Source organism: Tetrao urogallus, assembly GCF_951394365.1.
Source record: "Tetrao urogallus genome assembly, chromosome: 1".
In the NCBI taxonomy this organism is placed as follows: domain Eukaryota; kingdom Metazoa; phylum Chordata; class Aves; order Galliformes; family Phasianidae; genus Tetrao; species Tetrao urogallus.
The window spans coordinates 21,725,841-21,750,681 of record NC_136813.1 but is presented as its reverse complement, the minus strand read 5'-3'; the positions used below and the strand labels follow the sequence as shown (position 1 = coordinate 21,750,681).

Here is a 24,841-nt window from a genome sequence, read left to right as displayed (position 1 = left end):
CGTTTGTGCTCAGCACAAATAACAGCTTTTGGGGTTCTTCTCCTTCTCCTAAGACTCTCAGAAACCAAATTCTTGACGTTGAATTGATGTCAATGCGGATACACCAGGGATGCCTCACAGACAACCAGAGGCTGCTTTGAAAGAAGCTGTGGACAACTGATGAGTAAATCTACACAAAAGCTTGGAAAAATCTCACTCAGCAGTCACTTTCAAGGTGCTTAACAATTAGGCCTTAGTTGAATCTAGTGCTCCTTAACAGAGCTATGAAATGCAGTTTAGGTGACAAAAGCAGTGAAGACAATAACATTTTTTAACTGCTAACTTAATTTTGTCCGTTAAAAGATACAGAAGTGAAGCATCTTGCTTCAGCAGAAACAGCATCCACCAGGATTCCTAATTAAGTCTGAGAAAAAGTACACAGTTAGGACTGTCTGGAATTGATCTCAGAAGAACAGGGTATAAATTAGAAAACCCCAGATGGGGTCCTGATCCCTGGTTACGGTACTGCCATATAAATGGTGACAGACACAAGATGATTAGTACAAACACGTCCATCTGTTCCCAATGAGGTATGGCTTTTTTTTTCCCCTTCCCCCCCCCCCCCCCCAAATCATCTTTTGAACCATATTTATACTGAAATTATCATGAGCTGAAATAACAGAGCTGAATATCAGGCAGTATAAAACAAGGATAATGCTACAGAATGTCTTCCAGTGCTTGGGACAAAATACAAAAGTAACAAAAGTAAATTCCACTGATGGCAACCAAATCTAACCCTCAGAATCCACTCTAAGAACCATAAATTTCCCCATACTTTAAAGAAAGACAGAGAGAAGTATATGCAGAGATGGTAACAATCTATAAAAGTTTACTCCTCCACCCTTATTACGAATCAGTGTTAAAATATTAGTAGCGTTTCATTGAATTGTTTCGAGTTAGATGTGTCATGCTAATTATTGACATTAATTGCACTGTATTATGGAATCTGAAGTGTTCCAGGTCTATTTTGTTTTTGCTTTTTGTTTTTTTTTAAAACAAACCACTAACCTGCCAAAATAAAGTTTATTTCCATTTACACACTGCCCTTCTGATGTATTTTACATTTCAGAGCTAAAAATTAAAAAAAAAATAAATCAAGTTTTCTAGGAGACTACATTCAACTGAAGACATCACCAATGGAAGAGCAATAGGTACTTGGCTTACATAGGTACAGCTTCAACTTTCAGATGATAGCAAAGAAGTTTTGTTTTGGTTTTCCTGTTCTGTTTAAAGCACATACATTGCAATCCTTCACAAGCTTGCACACCATTCCTTCTAGGATCCATCAGCACTGCTCAACTAGTCCAGGCAATACCACAAAGCAGGGTAAGCCAACCCAACGCTTCCCCTCCAAGGATGGCGACACTCAAGTTTTTTAAAAAAGCAATGATTTTCCTCAGTTCTCCCTTACCAACTAATTCCATAACTGACCAATATTTCAGTAATGTAATCTTTCAGCTTACGATAGCAGTATTTCATGCTAAGAGTGAAAACACCACTACTTGAGCAACTTGTAACAGGTATGACACACTGTCCTACCACTTGTCAGTATCAGGACGTACATGGTTTGGTTCTAGTAAGGGAATTTGTCTGAAGGAAAGGAAAAAAGACCATACAAAGGAAGCTCAAATACATACCTCTAAGTAACATTAAAGCAGAAGGAAATTTGAATGAAACCGGTAGGGAAAAATAATTAGTCTCATTTGTATCATATTCTCCTTTATTTTCCACCTTACATGCTTTTAGTGTTCAGCTCCACATTTTCTCATCCACTGTCCCCCTGCCACCTATCCATGTTCAACAAGCAGCCTGCATCACCTCTTCCAACACAGACTTCAAGAAAAAGCATTCACTTGCTCCAACAAGCTTTAAATGAAGACCCTTTACTAAGAGACTCCTAGAAATACTCATACAAACTTTCACTGTGCTGTATGAATATAAACTGTGCACCTGAAGAAAGAATGAGAGAGGAAAGAAAAGTATAATTTGAGAGCCTGGTAGATAGCAAATTATCTCAAAAGAAAAAGCATCTCTTATGGTCTGCAGGAGGTAACACAGCTTCCTGCTCAAAGCCAAAATTGGATAATGCCCATGGTCACGTTCATATTTCATGGCAATACCTTCCTGAATGCTAGCAGTAACTTTTTTAATATCTTTAATTACTCCTTAATAATAATTTAGCTGACTTGCTCAATAAGTCCATAAGTAAGCCTGCTAAAAACACTCCAAAGCCAATAGTTAAACGGCACACATTAAAACAATTCATCAGCACACAAGTACTACAGACATGTAACTTTCCATTTCAATTTACATAGCTGTTCCACCAAAAACTACTAGCCTGAATAGGTAGTACAGAGAACACAAGACAAACACAATCAACAACGCATAAGAACTCAGTACAAAATGAAATCAGCCCCTACATCACAGTGAAGTACAACTCTGCCTCAAACGCAGACACAAGATGTCACACAAGTACCAAACTACTTCCTCCAGCAGCGCACGCTTTCACATGGAGGTGATGCGCGCACCTCAGCTAAACTATCCTGAGCTGCCGATCGCTCTCTGCTTTCTTTCAGGGTAATCTAAACATAACAAATTCTGCTGCTTCGTGTCTTTTCACACAAGTATATAGCACCTAGAGCACATCTATATGGCTCTATAAGAGGGACTGAGCAAAATTTCTATCAACTAAAAACAGAAGTATTCCTATAGTTTGAAAGGGGAAAAACCTGAAGGAATGCATGTCATCTTATCTCCTCCCCACAATGCGATTTGACAGCCGTTTTCAGCTATAAAGCCACTCGAACGTTAATCACCCCTTCTATTCCATTTCCCGCAAAGAGAAATCAATTACAGCCCAGCACCTACCCGTCGAGCACAAAACAAAGAGCAACACGAACATACTTGGGCAGTTGTGCTAAGGCAGGCAGCACCGCCTAGCCGGGCGATCGCGGCTCTCAGCGCTCGTGCAGGAAGGCAGCGAAAAGTCAGGAGAAGGTTCGCACAGCCAAACCCAGCTCTGGAGGAGCGGGTCCGCTGCAGTTCAGTTCGCCGGAATTTGTTCACCATCATTAATTGTTGATTTGTTTTGAAGAAGAGATAGTGATTTATTTGCAGCGGGGTGAAGTTACAGCCCTAGATTCCTGACCAGAGGCTCTCAACGTAAACAATGCACAACCTATAAATTAACCATTCTCCATCTGGCGATTCCGATGTAAAATTCATAGTTTTTCACCTCACAGGCAGCGCCAACCCCCTCCCACACACACACTTCCCTCTCGACTGCCTTCTAACAGAGCTTAATGCAAAGGGGGAGGGAAAAGGAACAAATTAAAAAAAAAAAAAAAAAAAAAAAAAGCCACCATGAAAGAACTGGGCTGGCACAAGTAGGTACCCACAGAGCCGAGGTCCGCGCGGCTGAGGAGGGCGGCGAGGGGGGACCCAAAGGGCCGGGGGTTCTCTCCGCCGAGCGCCGGAGCCGCGGGCGCAGCCCGGGCGGGCGGTGAGGGGCAGGGAGGGGACAGCCGGCCTCCCGCCGCCATCCCCCGCCGGGCCACCCGGGGCGGGCGCGGGGGGCACCGGAGGGCGACCCCGGGCCCCAGAGCACCCCGGCCAAGGTCAGCCCCCCGCAGGGCCCCGCCGCGCCCCGGGGGCTGGGGGTGGCGGGGTGGGGGGGGGGGATTAAGGGGGGGTAGGAAGGGGGCGGCAAATTTAATTTGCGACGGCGGCCACGGGGAAGGGGGGGAGGGGAGCAGCCCCGCGGAGAGCTGAGGGGGATGGGGGCTTCGGCGGCGGGGAGCCCTCGCCCCGCTCCTCCTCAGGCGCTGCCCGCGAAGCGCAGTCCGAGTTGCCGCCCCCCGCCCCCGCCGCGGAGAAGGGAAAATGGAGCGGCGGACGGGGTGGGGGTGCGCGCGGTCGCCGAGCCGGGCTCCTTACCCCGCCGCAACCGCCTCTCGTCGCTGGTCCCAGGCGGGTCCGCTCCGCGCTGCCGCCGCTCCGGGCTTGGAGAGGAGCTGCCGCCGTCGCCGCAGCCAATCGCCTCTAACCCCCTCCCCTTCCGCAGCTCGCCCCGGTCCCCCTGTCGGCTTCAAAATGGCGCCAACTTGTCTCCGGCTGCTCCAATGGAACCGCGGGGGAAGCGAGCGGGCCCAGAGCCGGGCAGCGGCGGGGCAGCAGCGCCCCCTGCCGGCCACTACCGCCGCCGCCGCCGCTCCACCGGCCCGCGCTCCGCGAACGGCCCCGGCTCCGCCGCGCTCCGCCTGCAGGAGAGAGCAACGGGGAAGCCCCGTCCCTGTTCTGCAGCCCGAGGCGGCCCGTGACTCCCCAAGGCGGGTCAGCACGGCGCTCGGTAGTCCCGGCTGAAGGCGGACGAGCGGCGTTTGGGAAACCGACCCGGCATTTCCAGGGTCCTGAGGTCGACGGAGCGGCACCGCGGGCAGGGACGGAGCCACGGCTCCAACGGGGAGAGCTCCGCTGTCTATGGTGAGCCTTCATCTGGTGATCGCTGCGTAATACGAAATTAGTGAAATCAGTATTTTCCACGGACTGTGAAAGAATCGGTGTAAAACCAGAAGGGGTAAAGTCCCTTCGCTGCGGGGAAGGAGCAGAAAAAGCAGCGGCAGCGCTCAGCAAACCTTTCGGTTTGGCTTCAGCGAGCACAACGGCTTCACAGGCATCCTGACAGGAAAACGCGAACCGAACAGTGATGCAATTCTCCCCACTGCTACCGATGAAGTGCTGCGCTTGGAAATGACACACGGGGAGAAAGCAGAAGTGCTGAAAGTGTTCGGATTCCAAAGGCGGGAACGCTGCTCTCAGCAGAGCCACCGGGAACGGCCTGGGGCTGTGTCTGCTGTGGGCACCGATGATAAGGACTGCAAAGGCAGAGGTGCTCTCGCTGCTGCTCCAAATTCTTAACTAAGCTCCCCAGAGCTCCTGACCACACCAGCACACTGTCATCAGCACGGCTGGTTTTAAGCTAACATCCTCATCCCTTGACAGAGGCTGTGTCATCGGCCGTGCCAGGACTCTGCAAATTGTGCAGCACTTGCACAAATCTGAAAAGCCGAATTTTCACATGGCACTGAAATGACCGAGGAGCGTGTCTGGTTATGGAAGCAGCCGTCGTGCTGCCACACTGTTTGCAGGCATTTTTGTTGTGGAGGGGCTTAGGGCAGCACCTCACACTCCAGCTCCCAACAGGAGGTCTGTCGCTGAGTGCTGGGAGGGGAACACGCTCAGAAAGTCCGGTCTTCATCCGGACCACTTCAGCATTTCGGAACGCAACCTTCTGGAGAAGACGCTCCCTTCCTTTCGTAGTTCCCTTCCATCGGACAGAATCGGGACGCCGCCTTCAGCAGCGCGTTCCGTTCAGTCCTGAGCTCGCTCATCCCGGCGGCAGTACCGCGCTCAGCCCTCACGGGGGAGCCCGTCCGACGCCGCTCCGCCGCCCTCAACCCTCCCGCCGCGCCCGGGGCCGCTTGGCGCGCAAGGAGGTGACAGCGGCCGTGGGGCCGTCAGGAGGCGCCGCGAGGCCGCGGTTCGAGCACAGGAGGCAGCGCGGGCAGCACGAGGGAGGAGGTCCTGCAGTGCTCCTGGGCGTGTTGCACGGCGGGTTTCTTCAGAAAACGCTTTTGGAAAGTGTTACGGGCCGATATTCGATTGAAGGAGGGTAAAACGAGAGCCCTCTTGGTGCAGTCCTGAAATAAAACTGCCGCGCTATGCGACCTGCTTGAGCATGGGTTGTGGTCCTGAGGGTGGGCTCAGAATCGTAGAGTCGTTAAGGCTGGAGAAGACTTCTAAGATCATCAAGTCCAACCGCCAGCCCACCCCAACCGTGCCCACTGACCACGTCCCTCAGTGCCACATCCACACGGCTCCTGAACGCCTCCCAGGGACAGACTGCACCACCTCCCTGGTCAGCTGTGCCACTGTCTTACCACTCCTGAGAAGAATCTCTTCCTAATATACGACCTGAAATGTCACATCTCACAAGGATGACTGGTAGCAGGATTCTTTTTACTGGTTCTGCCGCCATCTAAAAGCACAGACAAAAGTAAAGATAAATGTATGATGTTACAGAAACTTGAGAAAGACTAGAAATGCCTGTACAAAGCATGTGTTTAACTTACAGCATAACATACAGAAAGCCAGCACCACACAGTTCTCAGGACCAGGTCTTTTACACAGTATGTGTTTGTTGAAGGCACTGTTCACATCTCGGTGTTCCAGGGATGATGATGGAAATCCGAAAGACAGTCCTTCAGAGCTGTATTCTTCTCACAACTGTGTGTAAAAACACGGTAAGAAAACTGCAGAGTACAAAGGATGCTCTGTGCCTTAGTTACAGAAATATACATGAAGATGCCCTTCTGGGTCAGATCAGCAGTCCATCTTGTTCATAATTTGATAAGCAGCAGTGGCACAGTTGGCAACATAGCACTGCCAGAGAGGCTGATGCCTTGCACCTCCAGTTCAATTTTTTTCCAATGCAGGGAACTTAAATGCACAATTTGAGATTGCCATATTCCCCTGTATAAAACAAAAATAACAGCAAAAGAGATATTACACAGGGAGACTTGCCTATTCTCTGTTCATCATGCACTGCAAGCATTAACAATTGCTGCAATAGAGATGCTACATCTGCTTTGTACATGGGTGGCAAATATTCACCAATTCCCTTTAGAACCTCTTTATGGACCTGTTGTCTACTTTTATGTGCCTGCTAATGCTGCACATTTTTTTTCCAGCCTGCTTAGGCAGCAGATTCCCAAAGCTTATTGCACACTGGGCTAAGAAATGCATTTTGCATTCAGCTTAAGTAGAGCTTTTCTCAACTGTAAAATTTGATTGTATCTCTCAGCATTGTCTTCTTATAACCAAAATCCAAGCCCCTTTGGGTTTTCTTTTCTTTTTTTTTCTTTTTTTTCCAGTGTGAATAGGAGTAGAAGCAGCAACTGTCAATGTAACATCACCATAAGAAGATTCACTAAAAATTTTTGCTGAGTCTCATAAATCATTACAGTAATACTGAGGCATCTGCACATATGAATCTCTTTGCATTTTTTGCCTTTAGGTCCCTCTGTTGCTTTCATTCATTAACTTGAACTAGAGAACTGCATGAAGGCTCTCCAAATTTAAGGTATTTCAGAACAGGTTGTGGATGCCCCCTCCCTGAAGGCATTCAAGGCCAGACTGGATGGGGCTGTGAGCAATCTGGTCTAGAAGGGGGTGTCCCTGCCTATAGCAGGGGGTTGGAACTAGATGGTCTTAAAGGTCCCTTCCATCCCAAACAGTTCTATGATTCTATGATTCTGTAACAGAATAGGAGAACGCTATGACTACTAGTCATAGCTTTGTTTACCCAGAGAGTGGTGAGGTACTGGAACAGGCAGCCCAGAGAGGTTGTGGATGCCCCGTCCTTGGAGGTGTCCAAGGCCAGGTTGGATGGGGCCCTGGGCAGCCTGGTTTAGCATTAAACGTGGAGGTTGGTGGCCCTGCCTGTGGCAGGGGGGTTGGAGATTCATGATCCTTGAGGTCCCTTCTAACCCTGGCCATTCTGTGATTCTGTTTAATGAAGAGCTGTAATTTATACCTACAGGACTAATGGATGGGGATCTTGGGAAGAGAGCTGACAGCTGAGAAATGGCATAGACTTTCAGGACACCTCAGCACAGCATGCCACTGTGGGATGAAGGAAAGTTGCGAGGAACTTGGCCTTAGAAAGGCTCACTGCTGTAGACCTTAGCAATCCCTTCTGATTTGTCACACTGAAATATTAAAATTGCTTGACACAATAATTGCATAGTCCCAGGGGGAAAAAAAAATATGGAGAGAGAAAAATAAGAAAAAAACTTTTATTATTATTATTATTATTATTATTATTATTATTATTATTATTATTATTCAGATGGGAGGGAGCTGCACAACAGAGACCAAAGACTCCTGCTTTTGACAGCAAAAAGTTTTTCTACCAGCTTCCATATTTACAGATTGCTTCAGAGTAACTGTTGAGCAAATCCTTCCGTGCAGATATCATTGGAGTCTGAAAAAGGGCCAGCAGAACTAACAGAGTATTTGAATGGAAGCCAACTGGCATTTTTTAAAATTTCTAACATTAAAGGGCAATATTTCCCCTTTTTTTTACCATGTTCATCTGAACTCTCTTTCTTAATGTTGCAGGTTTGTGAAAAGGATACTTTTGTTTCCAGCACAGGCATAGTCAATTTTCCCTTCTGTTTCTCCACTACAACTCTTGAACAACTGCATCAAAATATTTTACTAGAAAAACAACTCAAATGGCTTACATTCCATTTCTGCCATTTCAAGCCATTCACACCAGTAAGGTTTTTGCCACGTGGGAGGCTGAGTTAATGCCTATACACTCTATCTACTTGCAAGTGAAGTGATTTGCTTCAAAGACAAAAAAATAACTGGTTGGGTTCTTGAACTGAATAACTGAAGTTACTATGAACGTGAGTTACTTTGCAACTAATTTTAGTATCTCGTATGTCTCAAGTAAGCCACATGGAAACAGTGACTTAAGATGACTGGAATTTTAGACTCATGCTGTGAGCTCTGTTGCCAACATTGTCTCTTGTAAACAAAAATCAAAAAGCTGAATAAGACAAGTGATGCTCAGAAGGTATCTTTAACAAATACACAGCACTAATTCTGGAGTTTAGTAAGTAAAACTTTAATATTAATGCCAACTAGTCTGACTGTCAAACACATCTACCTGCACCTGTCTTGTTTTGCCAGTAAAAACATAGGAATCTGTAATTAGTCTGTGATATTTTGTTATTTAAAAAAAAAGTGAAGGAGTGAAGGTGAGATGTTACTTATCAGGACAATGACCAAAGGAAGCATTTCACACCATCTCTTTCTCACGTAACTAGTTAACATCTGTAGCAGTACACTATGAAGATTAAATGACTTAAAGGAAGTCTTTCTATTAAAACAGTAACTACTATGGCCTCCCTAAACATGCCATCTCCACTTAACTGTAGATATATTTTTATTGCTGACTTCTTCAGATGGGATTCTAAAGACATGTTTGGAAAGAGGGCAATAAAATGTTTCATGTTACACAACATAAGTGTAAAATGTCATTTGCATTGTTAATGTTCCCAACGGAATCTGTCTCTTTACTGCAGTCAGGATTTGTGCTTTATTTTGGTACCAACTAGTGCATCTTTTCTGCTTCAGCTACACAGTCTAACCATCTTGCTGCCTGATAGAATTAATACACAAACCTTTAAGGCTTCTAATACCATGTAAGTGTGTTGCTTTTGTTGTTGCTTTGTTTATTGCTGTTGTTTGTTTTACATCCTAGTGTGGTTTAACTTAGTTTTGTTACCAAATGTCATGGAATCTTTTTGCTAACCATTGTCCACCCCAACTATTAGTACAACGTATGCTTACAACTAATATCACCTCGTGCAGACAGTACCTACAAGCTCACAGTAGTTAGAAACATATATATATATACATATTCCTCTCTTAATGCCTTGCTGACAGTACAGAATTAGTATTTTGGGAGTCTGCACCAGCAGTCTTTCTTTCCCTGGTGATAGCTCAGTTTGTCAGTGAATTAAATTAGTTTCTCCTCTGAGATACCTTTAATTGATTTAAATGCTTTCCACACTTAATCAAAATGTAGGATGGGAGGCAGGAAAGGAGATTCCATGATCTAAATATTCTTAAGCAATGCTTTTAGTGTGACAAAATGGGGAAAATATTCAAGAGGTAAATGCTTTTACTGTGAGTTGTATCTGAAAGGTAAAAATTTCAGTTGTTAAACCTCAAGTATTCAAATAAAAGTAATTTCAAGTAACAACTGTGCACGTATTCTACAAAACAATGGGGATGTCAACTTCATAAATATTTTGCACTACACTTCTATAGCATTTTATCATCTGTTCCTCTCCCATGAGTGACTAATGTACTAAGCATTAAATACTTAAATATATTCTGCTGGGAAAATGCTGGGTATTTTTCAGTTGCTCATTTTTTCCTACTCACACATTTTCCTTTGACCATTCAACTGTCTGTCCACTACTGAAAGCTACCTCTTTCAATGTCTCATTGAATTTAAGCCCACTGAAAGCATTATACTCCTTCTCCTCCAATTTTTATTTAAATTTGAGATGCTATTTAGATAGGCTTGCAGACTAAGCAGTGCCTGGATCTTCATCTTAAGTGTCTCTTCCCAGAAGCTCCTCTTACTCTGCTTTGAAACACATGAATTGTTCGGAATCATGTTTTTCTTGGTCTGCTTCCCCCTAACATTTCACAACTTATAAACTCAGCTTTACCTCAGGCCAGCAGTTGTTACATTTTCTAAAAGCACTGTCCTCTGAAAGAAGGGCTAAAATGTACATTTCTGCTAGCTTTCTTTTGCTATAGTGCTTCAGCTCTAACTCACAGATCCAGTCTTCTACTGTCAAGAAAAATCTATCTTGCAGATTTCCCCTTAAAAAAAAAAAAAAAAAAAAAAAAAAAAAAAAATCAAAGATTTTAAAAATCTCCAAAATAAACTAATGAGATATTCCTTTTTTTTTTTTTTTTTTTTTTTTTCTTTTCTTTTCTTTTTCTCTGTTGTTTCTTATGTCCAAAAGGGCTCCTCTTAACCTAGAAGGAAACCAAATAACAATATTCAAACGACAAACTACTTTTATCATAGTGAAAAGAAGTACTAGCCATGCCTTAAACAACACTTACTGGAATGTATTACATGCTCCAGAAAGTACTCCTATCTCCCAAAACCAGCAGGTAAACAGATCGGGCATTATCAAAACTGTAAAACAGAATTCCTATGTTAATTCTCAGGTTGAAATTTGAAAATTAAAAATGCTTTACTGGTGGAAATTAACAAGCCAAAAACTATTCCTGTTTTTCTTTTTTTGTTTGTTTGTTTGTTTTTTACTCAAATGTTAAACTGTCATTTACAGATCAGCATACTTTGCTGTATAAATGTTTCAGAAAACTGTTTGCTGAGCAATACTCCTATAGTGTTGATGTTCACCAGGATTTCTCTCTATAGTTTGATTTAAATTCAAAGACTTATGGAAGATTGTTTCCTAAAAAACCTTGAAGCCTCATTTTTTCTAAATAGATGTAGCGATTCACAGAGCAGCAGGACAAACTAAGACACAAGGTTCTTTAGAAAGAGACAAATATATCTGTAAGTAGTTCTGTTGAACTCAAATCCATGTCTTATTGAAATGTGATTAGTAGAACAGGATCATGAGAAGAAAAAAAAAGAGGACTCTGCTAAATCTAATAACAAGATCATGCCAAAAGACTTAAATGACTGAACTAACTATCATTCTATATTAACCCTTAACTGTAAAAATTAATGTCAAGTAGAGCCTTCTGGATATTTCTCTTGATTTTTTTTCCCTTGTGATTACAGCTTGAGTCTGATTGTCTTGTCTCATAATTGTCTAATCTTTTCTATCAAAGGGTAGAAAACAGAAATGTATTGCTTTGTTTTGACAACAGTTAATTTTTGGACTAATATTTTTCATGCCAGCTACTTTCTTCATGCTTAATTATTGGGAAGTTTTATCTAATATATTTCTAGAAACAAATTCAAGGCAAGTCTTTCTTCACGGAAAAAAAACATGCTTTTTATTAAAAATACCTAGTGCTCTTCCTTTAATGGAACAGGAATTAGACTAGTCTGAAGAATATTCCAGCATACCCAAACTTGCTCATTACAAATAGTCTCTGCAAAGACTTAAAGGTGTCCATGTCTCACTGCCTCTGTGCAAACGGACTCTACTTGAGAGCTGAGAAACTGAGTACTTTTTTTTTTCTTTAGTTTCCCCTCAGCAACTGGATGCCACCGTGGTGCCACATTTCAGACTAGCAGAAGATCAAGTTGGTGCATTAGTGTTTTGCAGGAAAGTGACACAAAATAGAACGAAGAATCTGAATGAAACAGAAAGCGAGGGAAAGGGAAAAAAAGACCAGCACTGGTAGAAGGAAATGATACAGCACTATGGGATGCAAATGATTAATGAGAAACAGGCAAGAAGCAAGATTATATTGGAAATTAACACAAGAGGTGGAGTCACAGCAGGTAGCAATACTGGAGTACAACAGTTACAAGAAGGTGCTGGAAGTGTCACGTTAGTAATTCATGAGGTATCACAGGGAAACTGATTCAAACAGCTGAATGCAGCTGAACGGAGGGGTCCCCCATACTCTCTCCAGCTACATGTTCCCATTCCTCCCCCAGCTCTGGACAGACTTGGGCCACCAGTGATGAGCCAACACATGAGCACTGCGACTCTCAGTGGCCAAACAACAGAAGCTAATACACTCAAGGAAGCAGGGCAGCATATGGACAAGCCCAGGTGTGGGAAGGGGGTAGCAGGAAAACCTCTTCTGACAGTAGCTGTTATCGTAAGTTACTGGTAATTTGAAATTGCGCTCCAAGACGTGTTTTTCTACATAACATGAAATTGAGCTCAGCAGAAGAATGTTGTACTGTAACTGTACGGTAACTACTTACTTTGATGATCTGTGTCATGGATCTAAACCACCAGTAATACTCGTAAACCATGATAACTGGTAATCAAGACGTCCTCCAAAATAGGCAGTTGCCTTCTTCTCATAACTAAAGAAATAAAATGCAAAACTACTCTGAGAAAATGTTTTGTTTGCAAGTTTAAACATTAAAGTTACATAATGTCAAGTTACATATCTTTTATTTCAGACTGAACCTTATTCATTTCCCTTACGTGTTCAAATTATGATGATATCTCTAATATTCAAATCAACCCAAACTTACGAGTCTTTAAACATTATGGCAATAATGATTACACAAAGTGGAATTTTTCCTTTTCACTCTTCTGTTAGATCAATTAAAGACAACGTTTCATCAAGTAGTACTGAGGTGTTGGCATAGATGTCAAGGAATTTCTGACTAGTCCTGAACAAGTCAGGTACTTTCACTCTACTTTTAACCCCCTATCAGCTTATCCTGCTGATGTTCTTGATGGAACTTCTTTAACAATCTAGAGTACCTCAGAATCCTAGGAGAATCATCTGTAGCTTTGTCTGATATAGGTTTAACATCTTCCCTATGAGATCACAGAATCACAGAGGTGTAGGGGTTGAAAGGGATTTCTGGAAATGACAAAGTTCAACTCCCCGCTAAAGCAGCTTCCCTACAGTAGGTTGCACAGGAAAGCATCCAGGTGGGTGATACCTGTAGCAGCTGTAATATCATCAGGGAAACATTTTATTACACCCGGTGAAGTAAAAAAAAAAACAAACCTGATATTGTCAGTTGCAATGCGTGGCTTATTGAATTATATACATGAGTACTGGGAGAATTCCCCAAATGAAATACACCTGAGACAATCACTAGATACACACCATGAAGTGCTTGAGAGCTTTGATCTACAGGCACTATCTTCAAAAGGCCAGAGGACACTCATTCTGTGTAAATGGTTAACTCACAATTTTCTCATGTTCTTTTGTGATTTAGCTTGCATAGAGAAGCCCATAACTATTATTTTAGATAGGAAATAGATCTTTTCCTTAGGATTATGCAATCAAGACTCCTCTAAGAAATCAATCATCTTGGTCACAAAATCTTTTTGAACAATAAACTTAAGGACTACTCGTTATTTTTTAGATAATCTCATACAAAGCGTAGAATAAAGCAATTCAGGTCCTTTTATTTCCAAAAATATTTGAGTTAGAACTAGTCCACCTAAGCACAGTAACACACTCCTTCGTATATGCTGTACCTAGCCATTTTTCTTTCAGAAACAAAGGTCCGTTTTTTCTCTTTTTTCTTTTTTTTTCCTATTTCCCTTCCTGAAAGAACTCCCATGGTAGAAATGACCAGATCCTTCTGAATTTCTCTTTAATTCAAAATTGCTGCAGAATTTGTCTGCTTGACTCTTTTGTCCAAAATATGGAACAAAACTCAGGCTCCAGTGACACAAGAAAGACCACCACCAAGCACTGCACTGCTCCTGATTCCCACAGGAATTCACACACTGCTTTTCCAGTCAGGAATGGTGGTAAAAGGCTCTGCCACCCTTCTTCCTTAGAAGAAGCTGCACGCAGATTTCCCAGGTCTGGTAGCACGTGGGCAATACCTACACAACCACTGCAGCACTGAGGCTATGATTTTAGCATTCAGGAGTTTTGTTCCATGCTTACAGCAGCTGATTTTTTTTTTTGTTTTCTTTTTTTTCTTTTTCTAGGAATAAACACCAGATGTTTCGATATCAATACGAACTTGCCCATTTTTGGGCAGTGCAGCCAAGGCTGAGAATACCTAAAATCCAACATCCTAAAATCCTGACCCGGGCTGGCTTTGAGAATTCTCCCCCAGAGGGAAGGAACGGGGTGCACACAGACAACCCCACGTCACTCCACCAGCACACAGCAACCGACCCGGAGCACCGCCCCTGCTCTCACGCCGGGACTCCGGGTGCAACTCGGACAAGAGCCGCCTTTCACCGAGAGCGGCCCGAATCCCGCCCACAACCCTAACTGCCCGCTCAGTGCCCGCTGAGCGACGGCCCACCCCCCCCGCCACCGAGGGCATTCTGTGAGATGTAGTCCTGTGCCTGTGCCCTGCGGGGCGCAACTACGAGTCCCAGAGCGAGCCGCGGTGAGGAGAGCAGGGGAGGCGGAGCCGGCGCCATTTTGAGAGTGAAGGATTGCCCTCCGTTCCCCTCCCCCACCGCCGGCCGGGGGTGAGTCGCTCGCCGGGACGGCGGAAGACGGCCTGGTGGGCGCTCGTGTCTTGAGGTTGGTTTCCTCATCCGTATGTGGGTGAGGGGGAGCGAGGGGTCAGTGGGGGGAGGTGGGCGCGGGTGCCAGGAGGCCGGCTGGGGATGGGAGAAGGGGGTGGCTGGCGGGCGGTACCCCACGCCTCCCGAGCGCTGCTGCTCCCGGCCCGGCCGTGCAGTCCGTCCGTGAGCGAGAAGGGCTCGGAGCGCTGCCTCCTCCGTGCCCGAACGGGCAGATCCGGGCCTTCACCTAATCTTCAGCCTCTGCCACATGCGCCCTCTTTTTTTGCGTTAGTGAATTTATTGTAGACGTGGAGCTTAAGGCCGTCGGTTACTTGCTGGAGGCGTTTGGCAGGTCGAAGTGATGACTTGGCGTTGTAAGCACTGCCAAGTGGATCGTGTGTGCAGCTCAGGTTCGGTGCTTCCAATCGTATCTTCAGTGCCACGGAGCTATCAGGCTTCCCAGGGCAGAGATCACGACCTTAAGCTGCTGGAGTTCAGGCAGTGTTTGGACTGTGCTCTCGGATATATGGCCAGGTTTTGGGGTGTTCCTGTGTGGAGCCGGGAGTTGGACTCAGCGGTCCTTGTGGGGCCCTTTTGACTCAGGATATTCTGTGGTTCTATTTTGTCTCCTTTGAAAGGCAAGACTGTAAGGTAGATTGCACTTTCTCAGTATGTACATGCTCTGACCGTGCAGGTGGAAATGTTTTTTACGTGCAGTTTATCCTTCCCTAATGTTATCTGAGCACGCCTGCTGAAGATTAGAAAGAAGGAGTATTTCTTGTGTGGGACAGTCACACAGCAGTCTCCATCATGAGAGAAATTCTCATGCAGCAGGTAGCTCACATGCTCCTTTACTTTCATTTCACATAAGAATATGTGCATGTCTTGCTTAAGCCCCATTCCACAAGTGGGATGAGAATAGAAACGAGAGTAAAGGAACTTTTCACTGTATCACAGAATTGTAGGGATTGGAAGGAACCTCTGGAGATCATTGAGTCCAATGCCCGCACTAAAGCAGGTCCCCTAGAGCTGGTTGCAGTGTTTCTGAGTAGAGATAAAGTAACATTTTTGAGTAGTTGGGGGATATAGGCATATATTATACTTGCTTTCCAATTTGTAAAAAGGGGGAACTGAAAAGCAGGAGATGTATGAGGAGCAATGTGCGAGTCTTGAGAGATGGAGAGAGTGGTATACAGAGCAGCAACCCAGTAATACCAAGGAATATTGTCATGCGTGGCTATGTTTTTCCACCATATGGCAGTACTGCTATCTTCCAGTTATCAAAATGAAATAGAAACAGTAAAATCTCCTTGGCTTAAGCATTTTCTGACTCTCTTTTTCAGTTTTTACAGTAGGTGAGAAAGTGTCCTGATAAACACCTGTCAAGTTTTACACATAAAGTTGAAATGAAGAATATTACTTACAAATCTTCCTTTGATGTTATCTACAGATCCTTTTCAGACAGAGCGAAGGAAGGAAAAAGTTGGTTTTGTTGGAGATGATGAGCATGTAACATTTGATCAATATTGACTCTTAGAAGGATGAAATATTCCACAGTTGACAGAGAGTAGGAGAATAAATCCTCTGGTAGGATAAATACTTTCTCATTTAATACTGTGTTTGGTATTCTGGAGGGCTTGCTAAATATACTACTTGGCACTTAATTTATGATGACTTGCTTTTTCACTGTGTTACATACAGACTTTTAGAGTGCTAAGGAAAATCAAACTATGGATAATGGATGGGGCAATGGCATGACTGCATGTCACACTGATCAGAACTATCTGACTTTGTGTTTTTAACTGCTCTTGCTCTAGCTGTCTGTCATTCTGGAACTTACTGCCCCATTCTTAGATTGTAGTTCATTTAGTGCTCAGATTACCTTTCAGTTTACTTTGAAAGTATGCAGCTGCGTGGTTTTGATACCTAATGAAGGTCTTTAGTTGTTCCATAACCAGAAACATAATGTCAGATTGTAAACTTAACTTTAAGCCTTATTTAACCAGTGCCAAGTTAGAGATGCCATCCAGTATCTGTTTTATTGGTGTAAAATGAATTAGCTGAGTTCCTGTCGCAGAAAGTAATCCCAGTGTCTGAAGTATTTGCATTTTTGTCGGTCGTCTTAGTAGTGATGTTAGGCATTAGTTTGTGCTTTGAAATTTGGCACATGTTAATCCTATCATAGAGATCTGTAGTGCTTGGCAGATTAACAAAGGTCAGTGGAGAACAGAAGTTGTTGATTTAACTTATTTTTCAAATATAAAATTCATATGAAGAAAGACTGATTTGTAAATTAAGATACAAAACATGACTGCAAGACTGGTTCAACTAATGTGTTTCTCATATATAAAGATGTTTAAACAAAATTGCCATGCTACTAAACAAGACTTCCAGTAGATATTGCCTGCTTTTCTTCTTCTCAGTGCTTGCTTCACATTCAGTTGTGATAGTGGAGATTCCAAAGAAGCACATCATAGGCCTCAGTAACTTGACTTTTTTTTTTTTTTTTTTTTTTTTACTTTGCTTTAAAATTGTTTGTGTTGATAATGTATTGGTCTTTTTTTCCAAAGATGCTTCATGCTGAAAGTAGAGTAAGGCTGTTGGAGTGTCAGGATGAAATCACAACTGAACCGTGTTCTAAAAAGATGAAGTCAACGGAAGGGGCGTTTGAGAACCTCTCTGATTGTGGCAACCAAGGCACTCAAGAAGAAGGGGACCCTGACAGAACCTCCAATGATTTGATACCAGTGTGTGTTTCAGATAATGAAGGGGATAAAGAAGTGCAGAAGCAAGAGAAAATACCTATGAATGTCTTGGGAGCAGCGAATGAAGTGCTTCCAGAAGGTAATCTAGAGTTTCATCAAACAGTTGATTCTGTGATTGTGCAGAACATAAATCCTCCATTTGTATCAATAAATGACACTGAGGATGAAGGAAAGGAAGATCCTCTTAGTGCGAATGATGTCAATGAAGATAATACTAAAAATAGTTGCATAGCATTCTCAATAAATAGAAATGAGTCAGATGAAGAGTTTATTACAAGCAAAGAATTTATTGGACCGATTTACAAGCCTGCTGAGTGTAATATACAGGACCAGTCTGGGAGTTGTGATGAGTGTCAAAGCAGTGTGGGAGATGGCACACATGAAAACAGAACTGAAGGAACTGAGACAGAGAAGGTGCCAGCCATTTCTTCTGCTGTATCAGGAATGGATGATGAACTGGACCAGTTCTACAAAGAAATTCACCAGCTGGAAAGTGAAAATTTAAATCTGCTTCAGGAAAAAGAAACTGAAACTTCTCAGGAACAATATTCTGTGTATAATTGCAGTCAAACATCACAAGAGGATTATCAACATGTATTGTTGGACAGCCCACAATCATTTTACAAGAATGGACAATATTTCTTCGGGGAACAGGGAAGTCAGAAAATAAGCAGTGAGCAACAGTTTGTCATGGAAACAAGTGGCTGGAAAACTGAAAATGCCTTTAATGGACAAATAGAGTCTAATTATTCAGTGCCTGAATTCAGACCTGCCTGGCAATCAAGGGAGTCTTTCATAGTACCTCAGGGGCCTCCTCCTCCTAGACTGACCCATCAGGCACATTTTCAGATATTTAATTCCACACAGCAAAAAACAGATGCTTTTCCTTCTCAGAATGATGAACTTTCTTATGAAAATTACTATGGTTACCATGAAGATCGGGATATCAACTGTCATGGTGCAGTGCACGATCAGAGTAGCTACAATGTTGGTCATACTGATTTCCAAAATACTCAGGTCTTTAGAAATGGAAATAATCACCAGAGTGGACTCCAAAGTAATGGTTTCTGTGAAACCAGAAAAGAGTATTGGGAGGAACCAAAAACTTACAGTGCAGAAGGAATGCGTAGATTTTCTTTCCTACCTGAGGAGAGGTTTGATTGTTCACGGAAAGTGCTCCTTATCTTAAGAGGCCTACCTGGGTCGGGGAAATCAACTCTATCTCGGTAAGTGACAGGACAGGGGGGAGTGGTGTTGCACTGAGGCAGGGGAGGTTTAGGTTGGATATTAGGAGGAAATTTTTCACCCAGAGGGTGCTGACGCACTGGAACAGGTTGCCTAAGGAGGCTGTGGATGCCTCATCCCTGGAGGCATTCAAGGCCAGGCTGGATGTGGCTCTGGGCAGCCTGGTCTGCTGGTTGGTGACCCTGCACATAGCAGGGGGTTGAAACTAGATGATCTTTGAGGTCCTTTTCAACCCATTCTGTGATTCTAAGTGAAGGCTTAAAAGTTGGGAGGCTTACTCAGATTAAAAAAAAAAAAAAAAAAAAAAAAAGGATTTTTGAAAAGTTTATCAGCAAACACTTGGCAAAATTTGATATTTGTAAATTAAGCAGTTAAAATGCAGTCATATTAGAATCACACGGTTTGGTTTTTGTTTACATTAGTATGAATTTTGATGAACAGAAGCTGTTTTATGTTAATTTTGAAATGTTCTGTGACTTCTATTCTAAAGTTCTCATATGCACTAGTATGTGATAGTCTGCCCCTTCTATTATCAAATTTCTTCATTTAAAAAAAAGTCTTTGGTATAATCCAGCAGGAGTAGTAGCTTTTTATGGCTGTGCAAAAAAATTTGAAGACCATTAGAAGCATTTTGCTTCTCTGGAAGTGTAATCCTTTTCAGTGTACTGGTGAAACAGCGTAATCTCATTTGTGCTTTTCATACTAATGTCTGTACGTTTTTTTAATTTGTGAACACACAAGAAAAATGTCATTTTCCCTTAGAAATGTGCTTGTTGAAGTTTCCAACAGAGTTAAAGCCAAGCACAAACTCTAGCTTGGATTTTCACCTTTTTTTTTGCCTACTGTAGAAAGTGCATAGGTTGATAAAGAACAAAACCACTGTCTGTAGTAAATGAAAACACATTTCTTTTGCACACAGAAGAAGTTACTTTGTTAGTATTTAGTGATTGAGCTTCATCTAGAAACTGCATGTGACAAACAGGCCATCATTTGTGGTTATATTCCCTTGTACGTTAGCAGACTATTAAATAGATACTGTGATTATTTTCTTCCTTGTTGTTTGTTTTTGTACAAAGGAGCAACCTTACTGTCTGTGGGTTTTGATTTTTTTTATCCCCAAGTATGTAGGGGGCTGCATCATAGACGAACATCTACTAGAAACTTCTAACATATTTGTATAACTTTAACTCACATTTTCTAGTTACTGATTGTTCTGTTCTGCAAACCTATATTTTTGAAGCTGAGTGTTAATATGTGAGTATTATTATAGTAGTTTCTGTAGTATATGAAAGTAACACAGAAAATAATTGAAGTGGAAAAATATTGCTTTGTTCGGTGCAGAAACTGGGTAGTTTTAAATATGAGACTATTTAACATTATCTTTTCCATACTTTGCATGATGGATGGCCTTTCAGTCTTTCTCCAAGTATGACAGTCACGTTAGCTGAAAAATCCTAAATATTGTAAGTTTGTTATGAATCTGCTTTTTCATCTCCTTCTTGTCAGATGAATTACTGATTGCATTTAACAGATGGGGAAGTGGGTGCTGTAAGATCAAGGTCAACCATAGTCACAGAATTTGGGTGCAGAATTTGAACTGTGTGGGACTTGTTTGTCATTGTATTGTAATTGCTGTATGCAATTTTGTATGTTCAGAGCTTGGTTTTAATTGTTAATTGCTGCAAAATCGTATTCCAGGGTCTCATATACCTAAGGGGTGGGATGTGCTGGGGGAAGAAACTAAAAACCAGAATTATATAGCATCTGCAGTGCAGACTAGGACAGCAAATGACACCATAGCCTTGTGGTGTCATTAGTACCCGTGGTATCTTGGTAGTTGGGCATCTTTAGGAACTTCAAACCTCTGCTGCTTGTGCTAGCAAAATCACTGTATAGATGAAGCTGACATATCTTTATGGATCAGGAATGGAAGGAATTAGTTGCATCTTGCAAGCAAGTTTCCCAAGTCTATAATGACAGCAAAGCAGTAGTGAGACTCAGGAATCTTGAATTCCAGTCTGCATTTTTGTGCAAACTGTGGATTTGTAAATACAGACACGTTTCCTCCTGCTCCCCAACTTGACACGTCTGTTCTTACTCTTATAATGAAGTCTGTGTTTTGTTTTGACTTTGTCATCCCACATGCTTGAATCAAAGGCATGTTTCTTGGAAGGGTCTTCTGGAGGTCACCTAGTCCATCCTTCTGCTTGGAGGTGACTGTCACCATCATTGGATTGGATCAGTCATACTTTTGTCTTGAGAACTTCCATGAGTGTACTCAAAGCTTCTCTGGTGCCTGTAGGTTATATGCCATCTGCTCAGCTCTTTCATGTTTTTCCAAGTGCCTTTTGAACTAGGAAGCCCCGAACTGAACACAGTGTTTTAGAACTGATAAGCAAGAGGCAGAGGGGGGATCTTCCATCGATCCACTGTTTTTTCTCCATTGACCACTTTTTCCCTAATAAAAAATAGCGTTTGTTCTTCTTTTAATGAGATTGCACCATTGATTCCATCTTCAGTTTGATATTTGCTACATTTTTATATCTTTTCAGTTGGGCTGCTCAACCAGTTACTTTCTATTCTGTACTAATGCATAGGTTCTTTTTGCACCAGATGGAGAGCTCGGCACTTTTCCATGTTGAACTTCACTTAGCCCAGTGCTCAGATTTCTCTGTATCCTCCAGGACACTGAGCCCTAATGTTAGGTACGTCTGTCTTTGCTACCAGTGTGGTGTCAGCTTTAAGTTCTGCCTCGTGATCCAGGTTAATGGTGAAGATGCCCAAAGACTTGATTTCACTGTCTGTCCTGCTACTCTGCAGGTACTGACTGGAAATGTCAGAAGCCTTAATACATTCAAAGGATATTACATTCATTGCTCGGCCTCATCCACAAAGCCAGTAGTTTCATCACATAATACAGTCTGGTCTGGCCACTGAAGTGTGATTTGTCTGTTGTAAATCTACCTTGACTTTTTGTAACGACCTTAATTTCCTTCACATGTTTGGAAGTAGATTCCAACAGAGAGCACTATGATTTCTCTGGAAGCTGATGTTAGGTGAGGTTGAGCAGCCCAGTTCCCTTGTCTTTCCTAACCTCAAATATGGGCATAGCATTAACCTTTTCCTGGTCACTGGAGACCTCTCGTGAGCTCACTGATTTATTACATGCATTATTACATGTGTAGGCAGTTGCAGTATAATATCTCTGCTTCTGCCCTAAAATTCTAAGTGGATTTCTTGGTTCAGTCTTTCTCTCTTTTCTTCTTAGGATTACCTTGTCCCTGTGTCAGCTGCTGGTGTGGTCTCATATCCAGGTTAATTGTACTGATTTTTTTGTTGTGCTTCACTCTTTTGCCTTGCCCCTGTTTCTTCTGGTGACAGCTGTGAGTTGCTTACTGCAGTTTGTACCACTGTGCTTCCTAAGTCCTTTCCATTTTAGGCCAGTTTTCTTCCTTCTCTTGCTGTTCTTAATGTTGTGCTGGGAGAAGTGCATTCTCATAATGCTCTGCATTGGTTGGTGCTAAATCCAGATTGCTTCAACTGCAGAAATGCTCTATTCCTGCAGAAGGAATAGAGTTATTGCAGTGGGAATCTTTGCTTTTTCTGCTCTGCTTTGTACAAAACCAAGTGCTTTTTACTTCTGTTTTCTGTGCACTTGATGTCTTAAAGTCCTGCAACTTTGATGAATTCGAGAAGAGAAAAAATAGGTAGAAGAAAAGCAGATGAACGTACTTTGCCAGATAATGCTCCCTCAATCCAAAGCACTTCAGAGAAAAGCTTGGAAAATGCTTTGTTTCCTTTGCTTTGGAAGTGATTTTGCAGTTTAGTTAGCAACGTTCTATACCATTTGCCCACGTGGGTACATAGTGATGGTATCTTTATTCCAAGTAGCAAAAGTGTGCTGTAATTTTAAGTAGTTGGTAATGTGATCTTAAGAATGTAAATGCCATGGGAAAAAGATTTAAAAGAAGACTTTGATTTTTTTAGGATATTTTGCAAATAAACTTGGCAGCAATTCCAGTTTTCCATTCCTCTATAAAAAGATCAACGTGAATTTGTGTAAAATTAGCTTAATGGGGTTGAAAACACAAATATTGGCATCATTGACAATGTACATTTGAAATTAAATCTGTTGTTAGGCAATATAAGAGAGTATTCCAGAAAGAGAATACTGCTGCTGGAGTGAAGAGCTTCTGGATCTTGTGAGTGGATGGGTTAAGTAAGTATTTACAGCTGTGGATGGGTTAAATAAGTATTTGCAGCTGGGTGTAGAAATATTTTTGTGCTATTGTTTCTAATTCTGTGTTTCTTTAAAAATGCTGCCTGTAATAGTGGTAACAACATCACAGAATCATAGAATGGCCTGGGTTGTAAAGGACCACAGTGATCATCTAGTTTCAACCCCCTGCTATGTGCAGGGTCACCAACCACCAGACCAGGCTGCCCAGAGCCACATCCAGCCTGGCCTTGAATGCCTCCAGGGATGGGGCATCCACAGCCTCCTTGGGCAACCTGTTCCAGTGCGTCACCACCCTCTGGATGGAAAAACTTCCTCCGAATATCTAACCTTAACCTCCCCTGTCTCAGTTTAAAGCCATTCTGCCTTGTCTATTCAAATCATTTACATTGATTATTGAATCATTTACAAGTACTATTTAAATAGCTTAGTAGTACTATAGGTTTTTAAAAACTGTTTAGTTACAGTCTGTTTTTTCCTTGTTTGTATGATGAATTAGATATTTTAAATAATTTATTAGATTCTAGGATATCTTAACTGTAAAGTTATTTATCAAGGTAGGCTGACTGGCGTGCAGAGCGTGGAACTGTTTTGAAGAACTGGATTTAAAGCTGGTGCATGGGTGCACATGGGTATGTCCATGCTGGAAAAAATATGTATTAGTTTGCTGTCTAGTTAATATGAACACTTGAACTTCCAGATGAGTTTTGTGTGTAGAAATGATAACTTGTATTAGATCAACTAGATTATCTAAAAGAAAACCTAAGTGAGCTGCTGTGATTTTTCTATCTGCTTCAGTGTCACTGTGCTGTTAGACTTGGAGGCGAATGTTCTATTGCAGGGAATGTCCTGTAATTGGATGAAGAGGAGCTGGTTTGCAGTGGTTGGTTATTACTGCAACTTGTGTCACACGTGCACATACCGATGCTACTGATCTGCAGTTTGACTTTCCTGTTAGAGAGTTATCTTCATTGTTTTTCCTTTCCCACCTCACAGCAGTGGAATCACCTCTTTGTGAGGTTAGATTCATTCTTTGCATAGGTGAGCTTTATTATTTTATGAGCCTAGGATAAATTTTATTTCCAAATACATCTTAGAAGTGCGTAAATTATTCCATGTGAAGTTGATGTTTTGAGATTTTACAAGTTGAAATAGCACAGATTCTAAAAGAGATGATTGTTAGACTTTGAAAGTGTTGTTTTATGACTTCATGCCAAAGTTATGAAACAGGCTCTGAACATTGGCATCATATTTGAAGCTCTAGTTCATTAGCTCATTACTTGGAGATGGTGTGTGTGTGTGTTGTATTTGGGGTAAGGATTCTGTTGCCCTGTCATCTTTGGGAGTCAATCTGCCTCTGCAGTTAGGTAGTTTCAGTTTCATTCTTGTACAGTTCACTGTATTAAATCTGCTAGCTGGTTATATAGGTTCATAAACTGTGGTACGTTCTGAGCATTGAGAAATAGTAATAAAGTATTTCAAGAATAAATTGTGTTTATGGGTTTGCAAGATTCCTAACCCCTTGTAGTGTTTCCTTATTGCAGGGACTGTTGTGGTTTGGAAAATACAGAGGAATTTGAGTAAATGAATTACTTTACAGAACTCTGAACAGTTTCTGGAAATCATAATACGCATGAGTGCCCCATTGATTGCTGTGTGTTCATTCATCACTTGAAGAATCAGGTCCCAGCTATTAGTTCTTATCTCCTTTATTAAGGTGGGCAGTTCTTATTCTCTGTTACACATGCACATGCATTCGGCACACAAGAAGTGAGTGTAGAAGC

General features: G+C 42.4%; 1 protein-coding gene across 1 annotated transcript in view; it reads left to right on the top strand.

Moving 5' to 3' along the window:
* Positions 1-17,380: 17,380 nt before the first annotated feature.
* LOC306957941 (uncharacterized protein) overlaps positions 17,381-24,841 on the top strand; it is a gene marked incomplete at both ends in the record, with an annotated part of 38,215 nt that continues 30,754 nt past the window's right edge. The window contains one exon of the mRNA XM_079549291.1: positions 17,381-18,801. Within this exon, the coding sequence (XP_079405417.1) occupies positions 17,381-18,801 (1,421 nt within the window). The remainder of the gene's footprint in view (positions 18,802-24,841) is intronic.